We start from the raw sequence: 12,902 nt of genomic DNA, 5'->3' as shown, positions 1-12,902 counted from the left end.
CTTTTTACTGTTGCAAAGATCAACCTGAAACAGCGTGTTTGATCATTTTTATCCAATTTAGAAGATATGTTATGAGGGCAATTTGTGAATTTAAACAAGTTTCTCTTGAAGCTGAACAGCAGGTTCTAGCGAGTGTGTCATCAACAGACACATCCTGTAGCTGCACAGTAGACAGTGAAACAGCTCACCATGGTTTTTCTGGGCTACAACAAAAAAAGGAACATTTAGGACATATGCAGCCCTAAATATATTATGTTATTAAAACAAAAAGAGCCACACTCTCTCAAAGGACATAGTGGAAAATGTAACCAAAAATGAAAAGTGTGACATTTTGAAGCCCTTTGTTTAAATACAAGTGATTTAAATGGAAAATCTCTTATGTTAAGTCACTTATTCATTCAGTGGGAATGGACCAACACCAACTGTCACATGATGTTATCAAGCTGAGTCTTGATCTTATCGTTCGCGGCGCAGGGAGATGTTTCTCTGAGTGTAGATAGTGACTCAGCTGTCTCACATCCTTTGAATAGCACAATGTAAATTCCGCTTCAGGGTGGATTTTCCCTTTACAACATGAAAGAACTACAGAAATACAAAAAAAAAAAAAAGTGATTACAGTGCGTGTCACACTGCGAAGCACTCACTTGGCCCTGAGCAAACTAACAGTCACTTTAATTTGTAATTTATGAGTTCCCTAGAATATTATTCCTGTTTTGTTGATGGCGTTCAGTTATAGTGATTCACTCATAGTGGAAGGCTCTGCCATAATACAGCACAGACACTGAGAAAAATAGCAGAAATAAAGGAGGGAAAGTGTTATGCGTGTCTTCCCCTTGAGGAGGTCATTGCCGAGTTCATGAATCATCCCCTGAATATACAGTGTGGACGTTTATTTGTGTCTCAGCAGCTCCCTTAACACAGCACTAATATCCACTTCACAGTTAGTTATAATTGTAACTCCCTGTTCAGCTGTCTTAGCCAGTTTGTCTAAGATATTACAGCCAGCCAGAAGCGACAGCATGTTAACTCCAAATATAGACTTCAGTGGACACCGGTGCAGTTCAGGACTTGTTTTAAGAGAGTACAGATCACCTTAAAGACATTGTTCTCAGCTGTACTCCTTAGGCAGCACTATTTGTGTCATTTCTCTAAACTAAGGGTCTTCCTAACTGTCAAGGCTTCTTGGCTGTAGAACCACCTGCCCTCTTTGTTTGTTTTCTACAAAGCATTTTGACTGAAAAGTTGCTAATAAAACTCACAAGCAAGCACCAAACAGATCCCGCTGCCACTACTCAAATAGAAATGTAAGCATGTAATTGGGGTAACGTGTATGTTCATGTGGGAGTGTGTATGTATGAACAGAAAAAATTAATAATACTAAACCAAACCCATCCTGCAGAGCTCACCTGAATTGCGTCCAAACTAGGGCCGGCAATCGATTAACATTTTTAATTGGGATTAATCGCATGATTTTCCATAGTTAATTGCAAGTTAATTACACATTTTCTATCTGTTCAAAATGTACCTTAAAGGGAGATTTGTCAAGTATTTAATACTCTTATCAACATGGAAGTGGGCAAATATGCTTGTTTTATGCAAATACATGTTTATATTTATTACTGGAAATCAATTAAAAACTCAAAACAATGACAAATATTGTCCAGAAACCCTCACAGGTACTGTATTTAGCAAAAAATATGCTCATAACATGGCTGCAAAACTGCATGTTATTATCAAAATGACCGTGCCAGTTTTTCCTCACCAAAATTTTGCGTAAGTTTGGAACATTATTTAGGCTCTTTCTCGACAAGCTAGTGTGACATGGTTGGTACCAATGGATTCCTTAGGTTTTCTAGTTTCATATGATACCAGTATCTTCACTCTAGATATAAAACTGATCCTGCTACAACCTAAAGATTGCAAGTTCTCGTGAATGCAATATCTCAGGAACGCCTAGAGGGAATATCTTCAAATTTGGCACAAACATCCACTTACACCCAAGGACGAACTGATTAGATTTTGGTGTCTAATGTCTAATAGGATTAAATGATGAAGTGATGACTTTTTGGACAGACATGGATCTAAACTGCAACTACTGCAAAACTACAAAAGTACAGGATTCCAATCATTTTAAGTTGCAGCACGGTTGAAAAAAAAACAAAAAACATACTTGCGGCTCTTTGAGGCTGTACTTATGCACAGTGGTGCTTTGAGCTAAATGCTAACATCAGCATGCCATCATATCAAATCATGAATTTTTGGCCTGATGATGGCGGAGATGAAAACTCCGGGGACCACTAAAGTCATTAGAATTGATCTGGTAGGGACTTTGAATATTTGTAGGAAATTTCACATCAGTCCATCCAACAGCTGTCAAGACATTTCACTCGCCACTGTGGCACCCTAATATATAGTATGGTGTATATCCCTATTTTGTGTTAGCATATACTGTATATCTTATACAGTAAGAAACACATACTGTTATGAGCATGTGGCTTTAGCATGCTCACAGATGTTGTTTATTGTTAAATGCAGAACACAGAAGGTCAATGAGGCGCAGTGTTTTTTTGTTTTTTTTCAGCTGAGATGCTTAAGTTGCGTTTGGTTGCTATGATACGGAATATCCACAGAAGTAAAAATGTAGGCACAAGAGCACTCGCTCTGAACGAAGGGAAGGGGATAGATGACGGACCCACGGGTCTATGGGTTTTAATTTATCCTCCAATGTTGTTGTTCAGCACTTGTAGACTACATGTAGGATGTGACAGTTGGTCTTTGTGCCGCCCCTCATCCATTGCGATTGGACGGCTTGGTAAAAAGTGACAGTGACGAGCGCAGCGTTTTACGCAAAGTTGAACATTTTTCAACTCTCTGCGACCAGAAAAGAACACCAAAACGTGGAGCGGTCAGCACAGAATAATAATAATAGCGCTTCGTCACGCTGCAAGAAGAGAAAAAAGAAACGTGAACATAGCGGTTGTTGCTTGGCATCCCCTGCGGTTGTCTTGTCAATATTGTGGTTATTGCAACAGCCCTAGGGTACTGTGTGGATCCTGTACTGGTGAAACCACACAGTATACATGTAGGGCTACTCTACTAGTCAGTATACATAATGAACATCCCCATCTTATGTAACATGGCTGTTTCAAGGCGGACTTGTATGAGGGTCCTCTGAGGATTATAGCAGAACGTCGGATGCTCAGGCTACTGATCATCATACTGTAACATCCAGGCAGCATCGATGAAGACGCACCGTAGCAGCTACTGTAGGTGCTCCTGTTTCCCAGCGGTTCCACTGAAACCTCAAAGTAGAAACTCTACATGTTCATTGCTTCAAGGGCTCCAAGCCACAACACTGCCATTGTTCGCCGTGGTCCATTCTAATAAGATGCAGGTGCATGTTGTGACATGTGATTCATCGTGAGTCAGACTTGGAAAAGATCCAGCCGACACAGCAGAGGCACTTTTCAGCAGCACAGTATGTTTTGTCCATAGCGGCCTTCTCTCTCTCTCTCTCTCTCTCTCTGCCTCTGCATGCATACTGTACTCTCTCTCAAAGGTTAATAGACACAGGTTTGGTGCTCTAGGCGCTGCTCGTCTCACCCATTATTCCAAATGTCAGCTGTGTAAATGATCAGCTGTGTCCTTATCGTCACACATTATCTGGGTAATTGCTCTCTGACAGCCATATTTGTTTGGATGCAGCACATTCATACATCGACCAGTTTAATGCTATCGTTACAGTCAGGTTACAGAAACATGCCCGACATGCACCTTTGACATCTTAATGAACGCATTACACAAATAACATAAAGCAGTTCATTCGTAGGGAGTTTTATTTTTATCCTTTTGCATATTGTGTTAATACGTGCAGGTGATATGAATGCAGCTGTAAATTAGGAAAATCAATGCCATATTTGATGCCAGTTAGAATTTATATTAACTGACTATTCTTACACATTTTGTGACATCTATTACTACTAATATGATAGTATCTAATGCCTTCACAAGCTCTGTTCCTGAATTTTAACCCTCTGAGTGAGGCCCACAGTTTCGACTGATTTCACTGTCTTTCAGAGGCTGTAGCAGGTTCAGGAGCTAGAGTGAAGGTACCAGATATCATATCAAACTAGAAAATCTAAGGAATCCATTGGTACCAACCATGAATGTGTTATTTTCTCCTATTCTAAAATGTTGCATTGAATATTTCTGCATACTGGGGTCCCTAAACAGTCTTAGAATTGCATAAATTTGGTATGACTGTAAAGCTGAGACTCTTGTGGATCCAATGAGCCCAATTGTATTCATGTGGGATGATGAAACCATTTTTTGAAACTTGATGTCACTGTATAAAATCACCTGTGGTGACCTCTAGGATAATCACATCCTCATGAAATGTTACAACCACAAACAAGAGACCTAGAGCATTCAGGGGATGGATGTTTTCCTAGGTAGATTGATAATAAGGGGGTTTCTGAGCAGTTTACACAACAGAAGTGTTCGCCATCTAATCGCAGAAAAAAAAATGCAATTCTTGCAGAAATCTCAAAATGTCAAAAGTTTTTGATACCTAATCACAACATGGTGTTTTCTATGGTGTTCCTCAAGGTCTTGGTGTCTTAATGTAGTATTTTGGACAGATTATTGATAATCTTTATCAATTCTCGAGTGGTAAAAAAATTGGTTAAATTTAGAACCAAATCTGTGGAACAAATGGCATCAAACCAGAAATTGCTGCAACACCTTATGAGACATAATAGAGCATGGGAATGGCCATCATATACTTTTTATCATAATGTTCTAAGCCCTTGCACTCTCTAAACTTTTATTTTAATGACTTAATTAATTATTTAATTCATTTATATTTCTGATTTATGACTAGAACAACTGTGCTGAGCTGCATCTCAAATTAATCTTCCCAGCTTTGAGATGATGTACACCACTTCTAAGTGACATACTGTATACTGTTGACCTGCTGTCTCCCCCTAAAGACCCCCTGTACCCCCTAAAAAATACAAAAACAGGTCCATTGTGGGTCTTAGAGGGTTAAACACTTTTCTTAAAAAATAATGAAGTGAGGTTTGTTGCAGTTTCAGCCTTTATAATCAAAATATACAACATGATATATTTTTTTTATCAAACTTCTAGTGTTGCAAGTAACTATGGTATATGTGTTTACAGTTTCTCATGTTTAGTACTTGAAATGCACCAAATCTCTCCATCATGCTGTCCTTAACCTTACCCACCCTTCCCTGCGGCGTCGTGGAGAGGCCAGTGTGGAGGGAGTCCTCAACCAGCTGGTCCTGGAGCACCTACAGCTCGCTCCTTTGCAGTGGGGTAAGTCTCTCTTGTGTGTGCCTGCGTGTGTCTGCATTGCGTGTGAGATTATGAGTTGTGGTCGCACACTCCAGTTTGATGAAATTAGAGAAAAAAGTTTTAATCATGTTGCTGTGAACTGTTGTTCACAAAAAATGGATCTTCCATTATGTTTTCCATATGTTTGCACGCCACTCACAGTTATCCATGCGGATCCATTGCCATCTCTTTACCTGTCAGTTTGAGCATAAACCTCCAGAACTGGTCTCAAGCCATGTTTTTTATTTGCATTCATAATGGGCTACAGCCTATTTTGGAGAAGTGTAGACGGCATCTTGGGAAACATGTGAACCACCGGGGACGCACAGAATTTTTTGTAGGAGCCCTCTTCGGTTGCACCATCTGTGATCATCCTCTGAAATCACTTTTGATTTACTGCGGGTGTTTGTTTTCTGAGGTTCCCGGTCCCTCTTTGGGGCACTGCCAGCATTTTGATTAGTCAGCTGGGGCTGTCCTGCTTTTGCAAACAGAATGCAATCTGCAAAATGAAGCGACACAGCAGATCAAGCGTGGAAATGTAAGAATCCATTGAGACAGAAATAGAGAGGGGGGGATCAAGGCAAATACTTCACTGGATACACTGCTCTTCAGATATTTTGGCATTTGACATGCACCTTTTTCTGTTGTGAAGATGTTTGAGATAACTCTCTTTGGGCTGATATTTTCTACATTATGTTGTGTGTAATCTCAGTGCAGACAGTCGCAGTGGTTTCCTCACGTCTAACCATTTCTGTAAAGGTGGTATTGCAGTTCCAGTCCAGGCCTTTTGCAAGCTGATTACGAGCCAGATAATTTCCCTCAGCCCATTATGATGCCTTTATCAGGGTTGCCAAGACTATCACAGGCTCAATTACGGGTACGGTTCAAGCATTTCCCCTGTGTCTAAAATCGTTAGTCCAATGGATGCTTTTAATGCCGTTGTGTCTCTGTAGGCCTCACACTTAGCAGAGATACTGTAGATGAATAGAACTTGCTTATTACAAATTTAGATTGTAGTGCGTGTTTAATTGCTGTTATGTTTGTATCCAAGGCTTTGTGCTCTGTTTTCATGCTAGTGATTGAGACTGTACCATTGGTACTCTTGTTTATTTCCCTTTAATAACATAGTTTAAGATGCACGAAAATACTGTTGATCATTTAGTCAACTGTTTTTCCACCTCTTGTAGCTCTGACTATCAGAGGAGTTTACCTTTTTTATGGCCAGTAGCGTTATGTTTTCAGGTTGTCAGTCCGTACGTTACCCTTCTTGTGAATCTCAGGAACGTCTGGAGGGAATTACTAACGTCCATTTAGACTCAAGGAGGAACTGAATAGATTTTGTTGGTCAAAGGTCGAAGTCACTGACCTCACACCCGTGCCATCCTCCGGAACGCCTCGAGGGACTTATATTACAGTACATCTGGTAATAATCTAATTCTCGTTATTAGAGAGCAAAAGCTGTTTCAATCTTCTGCAGCTCTCATGGTGATTATATCCTTGACAGTCCTCATCTTGATACACTTGAACATTTCTCTCCCATTTAGTTTATTTAAACTCCTCCAGGGGGGTCATAGATTCTATGTCAAAAATCCTTCAGTTAAACTCTTAAATAAAAAATAAATTCCTTTGAATTTGCCCAAGGCCGGTCGTCACTGAACAGGCACTGCCACGTCTACGCTGTTTCAGTCTCATCAATAGAGAGTCATTGCAAAATTTCTTTTAATTGTAAAAACATTGATGCTGCTATGCCTGCTTTATTTGCATCCTATGGGACATTGTAAACCTCTTTTTTTTTTTACCCTTCTTGATCGTAAGACTTTAAAGTGGTTGCAGAAAGTGATCGCAAATTTAATATCTTGTCCATAACAAAAGCGGAATTCATTATAGGTTATTACACTGTTAATGTGTAACGGCAGCATTAGATTTGTGCTATTTGGAAATTGTTTTAAAGTTTATAATAATCTTGAGGAGTGCGTTAAAACATATTGAACATATTTAGCAAATGTAAATTGGGTCAGCTGTGTACATGCACTTTTCTGGAGCAGAAGTCAGCCAGGGGAGTCATTACCTGCCGGTGTCACCCATAACACCACCGTGGCATTTTTCCATCAACAAGGAGGAGAATAATATTTTGAGCAGTGTCTGTACAGCATGTTAACTTCGGCAACTTGACTATAAACTAGGTAGCGTGGTCTGAACAATGCATGCAGGACTCCACAATAATAAATAATTGACAGGCCTCTGCCCTGCCTTACTGTGTGTATCGTATCCACAAGCAGCACCTGAGTACATGATGTTCAAAATGCATTTGTATGAGTATGTTGCGTACCGCTGTTTTGAGTGCTTTTGTACACTGCCCAGGCCCACTTGTGTGATTGGCTGCGTCGATGGTTCTTTAGCTAATCCAAGAAATGCTTCAATACCACTCAGCAGTCGGCATCCAGCTGCCAAGTATACAGCACATTTCTTGACGACCATCGTTCGATGGCGTTCCTTCAGCTTTCCTGCTCTTCTACATCTACTCATTTAGGTAAAGTGTAATTGCTTCCAATTTTGTTCTCAGAGTACTTGAGCACGAGGCGTCCTCCTCGACTCGAAGCATGACGTGCGAGCGAGACGACCCAAGCGTAGGTCAAGTAAGGACGGGAACAGCTGTCAGTCGTCATCGCCCCCCTCTACCTGGAGCGCCACTTGTTGGAGTTTAAATGACCATTGTGTAACAATTAGGGGGATCTATTAGCAGAAATGGAATATAATGTTGATAAGTATGTTTTCTTTAGTGTATAATCACCTGAAAATAAGAATGTTTTCATTACCCTAGAACGAGCCGTTTATATCTACATAGGGAGCGGGTCCTCTTCACGGAGTCCGCCATGCTTCTACAGTAGCCCAGAACAGACAAACCAAACTCTGTTAACTTTTCCTGCTTGGGCCGGAGACGATAACGTTATTCGCTGCCGTCGCCGCCGCTCTCTCTCTCTCTCTTGCTTCACCACTCACTTCCCTCATACACACTCTACATACTGGCTCTGCTCCTAATGACCTACGCTACTCTTACGACAAGTGGCTCTAGAGAGAGCCATTCGCATTTTTAGCGTCGGCCACCATAGTTCTCTTACACGCTCGGCACACGGGAGAGGTTTCAGTTGGTTGCAATCTGCAACCTCGCCACTAGGTACCGCCAGATCCTAAACACTCCACAAGTTTTGTTTTGTTCTTTTAAAACCAGATTACGTTTTTATGGATGTCAGTGGGTGACCATTGATATGAAAAACCCTGAAACTTTATAATGTCAACCAATTGGCACCCTAACATCTCATTAAAGTGGCATCAAGATCCAGTGTAAGTGCTTGGTCTCATATTTGATAGCATTAGGTAGGAACAGAAAATCTTATTCAATGGCACTAAAAAAAGTAGAAATATGAGAGCTGAGAAACCGAAACAGAATTATAAAGTGAAAGCATATTTAAAGGGGACCTATTGTGCTTATTTTCAAGTGCATACTTGTATTTTGGGTTTCTACAAGAACATGTTTACATCCTTTAATGTTCAAAAAACGCTTTATTTCTGTCATACCAGCTGTGCTGCAGCACCAGTTTTCACCCTCTGTCTGAAACGCTCTGTTTGAGCTCTTGCCCGCCCCTCTCGAAAAGCCCAGTCTGCTCTGATTGGTCAGCTGACCCACTCTGTAATGATTGGTCAGCAGAACCAAACTCTTCAGACTCCGCTCCAGTTCCGCTCTAACTAGCTTTGTTTGAGGGCGTGCCAAACTAGCAGCTTGACAGGTATTATGCAAATGTGTTACTTGGTGACATCACCACGTTGCGGAAGAAAAGTCAGGACTTCAAGCAAGGCAGTTCAGGAGCAGTGTTTCTGTTGGGGAGAGTAACTCCCTTTGGCGTGGACTTTGGGCTTTGTAACTTTGCAGACCTTTTACATGCACAAAAAAAACTATATAACACACTAATGGAAAGGGAGAAAGCACTTCAGCATAGAAGGTCCCCTTTAAAGGGGCACAACAGCATATACAAACAGTGTGAGTATTTATTTATAGACACTGTGCCTCAGGCCAGGGTTACTGTATAAGAAGGAGACTCTGACATCATTGCCAGAGCTCAGCCAATTGTGTTCCATAGAAACCTATGAATATTTGATCACGCAGGTTCCAGTAAATGGAGAACATGGAGAGCGCCAGAATCAGTTATACGGCGTTGTGTTTGTTTACAAGCTCATTATTATTATTGAATGGGGAGCAAACGGAGGCCATTAGTAAATGATTCTTCCTCTGGGCAGAACCAGCCGAGCTGCAGCAGTGTAATGTAAGATCATATATGATGAAATTCACCACATAATTACAAATGAATAATGCAAGTATTTTTTTAATTAGTGACACATTCTTTTGTTTCTGCTGAATTTCAATTCTGTGCTACAGAGGACGGCTGTAATTGCTCTAATGTAAAGAGGATTACTTTTGTATGTATGTGGTACAGCTTGTTTGGAAAAACACAGAAACACAAACAGATCAGAGGACTGCTTTTTCTTTTTGTTTCAATAGCACTTTCTATGGCGCCCTTGTCTGTAATGAGTTATAAACATAATTATAATGCATAATAATCTGCATATTGGAATGTATAATTATAGTGACATTGTTTGCAAGGATCATAGTGTATTATAATTCTGCTGTCATTCGATTCAAATATGTAATCGCGATTAATCGCATGATTGTCCAGGATCAGGCAAATTAATCTCACTTTTTTGTCAGTTCAAAATGTACCTTAAAGGGAGATTTGTCAAGTATGTAATACTCTTGTCAACATGGGAGTGGGCAAATATGCTGCTTTATGCAAATGTTGTATATATTTATTATTGAAAATCAATTAACAACACAAAACAATGACAGATACTGTCCAGAAACCCTCACAGGTACTGCATTTAGCATAAAAAATATGCTCAAATCATAACATGGCAAACTGCAGCCTAACAGGCAACAACAGCTGTCAGTGTGTCAGTGTGCACACTTGACTATGACTTGCCCAAAACTGCATGTGATTATCATAAAGTGGGCATGTCTGTAAAGAGGAGACTCGTGGGTACCCATAGAACCCATTTGACAATAGCCATGACAGTTTTTCCTCGCCAAAATTTAGCGCAAGTTTTGAGATTTATATAACCTCCTTCGTGACATGCTAGTTTGACACGGTTGGTACCAATGGGTTCTTTAGGTTTTCTAGTTTCATATGATACCAGTATCTTCAATTTGCGTTAAGGCATTATTATCGCATTAACTTTGACAGCCCTATATAATACATTATAATCTTTCTATAATGCATGATAATCACTGTTGTCTGCTGTCACACTCTGTTGTGATTTGTCAACCAAACCCAACTCTTCGGTCTAAATGTATTATAGACATGTGCGTCATAGAAAGTGCTACTTCTTTCTTTCTTCTTTCTTTTCTTTACGACGTCTAGAGAGCATTTGTCCTCTGGTACTTTTTCTCCTTTGATATGTGGACAGCTTGAACATTATTTTCTGCGATTTCACAAAACAACCCTTCAAAAGCCTGCTTTTATGCTTATTTGGAAAGAAATTAACATTAAACATCATCAACTGTGACTGCAATATACAAGGCGCATTTGCAGCTTAATCTATTTATGGACAGGTTTTATGGAGCAGGAGAAACATTGTAAATAAGAGCGATTATGCCTCAAACTCCGGTAATTGGTCTTAATATAAGTCTGAACTGATATGTGCCTCTTTGTCTGAGTGCGAGTGCTAATTCTGAAAGTTTTTCTACTGAGTTTCTGTGCTTTTCATCATCATTTAATTTTCTGCTCCAACAGTAAAAGTCTTATCTGTCATTCTGTCACAGATCATCCACTAAAACCGTATACGTTGACCACGGATTTCATAGCGCTGCTGAAAAGGGTAGACCGTTTTACAAACAGTCTAAATGTCAACAGAGCTGCCTTGGAGATTCTCAACTATTGTTTCTCAGGGGGTTGCTGGCTGATTGGTTTAATTATCTGTGACAAAATTGTTTTGCACTCCCACAAAACTATAAGGGGTACTTGTCATCCTTAAAATTGGAGAACTCGGAGGAAAGACGTTTGACAAGAGGCTGCGGGACGGAACTCGCTAAATTAGGATGTAGAAATCAGCTCTTGTTTTTCACAGGAAATATTTTACCCAGCTCCTATCAAACCATTTTCTCTGATACAGTAGACAATAGACAATGAATTGCTTAATTAAAAAAAAACAGGGTGACTGGATTTAGTTTTACCGAATAAACAAGAAGGTATAAGAAAGTGCTTTTGATTAGATGCTCAATCTATGACTAACAAACTGTTAGACTGTTAAAAATTGTCAGGTCCAGAATCATTTTCTTTCATCGTTCATCAAAAGGAAATGCAAATTTGTAATCAGTCATATATATATATATATATATACCTGTTTGTTCTTTTTTGCTTTCTGCAGGCGCATTAAGTTTCTTGACAAATTACTGCCACCAGCTGTTGATTAATCAGGAAGCAGGACGTGCGTTGCATTGTGTATCGTAGTAGCTCCATCGCACTACTAGGGGTCCATTATTGTTGATGATTATTATATTGATTCTACAAGTGACCACAATCCATAATACTACAGAACTTCATATTAGTATTTAAGATATATTAGTACTGGTGACTGTCAATGTCCCATTTATAGACTGTATATAAGAAGTGGACGTAGTCACCGTGACGTCACCCATTGGTTCGTGGACTGCCATTTTGAAGCCTCAAGTTCGGCATATTGGCTGTAGCCATCTTGGTTTTTGGCCGTCGCCATCCTCTCCTTGAGAGGGTGGAGCTAAGTACAACCAAACAGAGGCGACCAAAATATTACAGTTAACTTTGGTGAAGTGAAAACACACTGTGAAAGGGTTAAAGTTCTACGACGAAAACACAGACAACTCCCTGACCGGACAACGCATAAAGCATCCCCTGTTTTATGGTCTATTTGACTCTAAATGGGACCATAATTTACTAAATGAACATCATGCTGTATTGATGAAGACTTGAAACTAGTGATTGAGACCATAAACTCATGTTTACAATGTTTACTGAGGTAATAAATCAAGTGAGAAGTAGGCTCATTTTCTCATAGACTTCTATACAATCAGACTTCTTTTTGCAACCAGAGGAGTCGCCCCCTGCTGGCTGTTAGAAAGAATGCAAGTTTAAGGCACTTCAGTATTAGCTTCACTTTTCAGAACTGGAGGTTGCCCACCTATCCCATTATAGGTTTATTCAAAACAGTTGTATTCTACTTGAAACATGTTTTGAATGTGGTATGATAATGTTTCCAAATTAAGTTTTTCTCATAGATTATTATAAATCCAGTGTGCGTTGACTCTGGGGCGGTGAAGAAATGTCCAGTTCCACTTTCAATACGTCCGTATCAGTGTTACCCTGTTGCTGGAAGATTCCCACTTCCCTCCACAGTGGTTCTAATGCCATGACAGGTGGTATCATTTGTTCTTTTTGCAGCCTGGCATTATGTAAATAGCC

General features: G+C 39.9%; 1 protein-coding gene across 3 annotated transcripts in view; it reads left to right on the top strand.

Moving 5' to 3' along the window:
• The window catches only part of trappc9 (trafficking protein particle complex subunit 9), a 243,960-nt gene that overhangs the window by 157,692 nt on the left and 73,366 nt on the right, over positions 1-12,902 (top strand). For all 3 annotated transcript variants that reach the window (XM_074614135.1, XM_074614133.1, XM_074614136.1), the window contains one exon: positions 5,247-5,337. In XM_074614135.1, coding sequence (XP_074470236.1) covers positions 5,247-5,337 — 91 coding nt within the window. The remainder of the gene's footprint in view (positions 1-5,246; positions 5,338-12,902) is intronic.

This window comes from Sebastes fasciatus, chromosome 17, assembly GCF_043250625.1.
Source record: "Sebastes fasciatus isolate fSebFas1 chromosome 17, fSebFas1.pri, whole genome shotgun sequence".
Classification (NCBI taxonomy): Eukaryota; Metazoa; Chordata; class Actinopteri; order Perciformes; family Sebastidae; genus Sebastes; species Sebastes fasciatus.
Note: the sequence above shows the minus strand (reverse complement) of the source record. Positions and strands in the feature narration are given on the sequence as shown.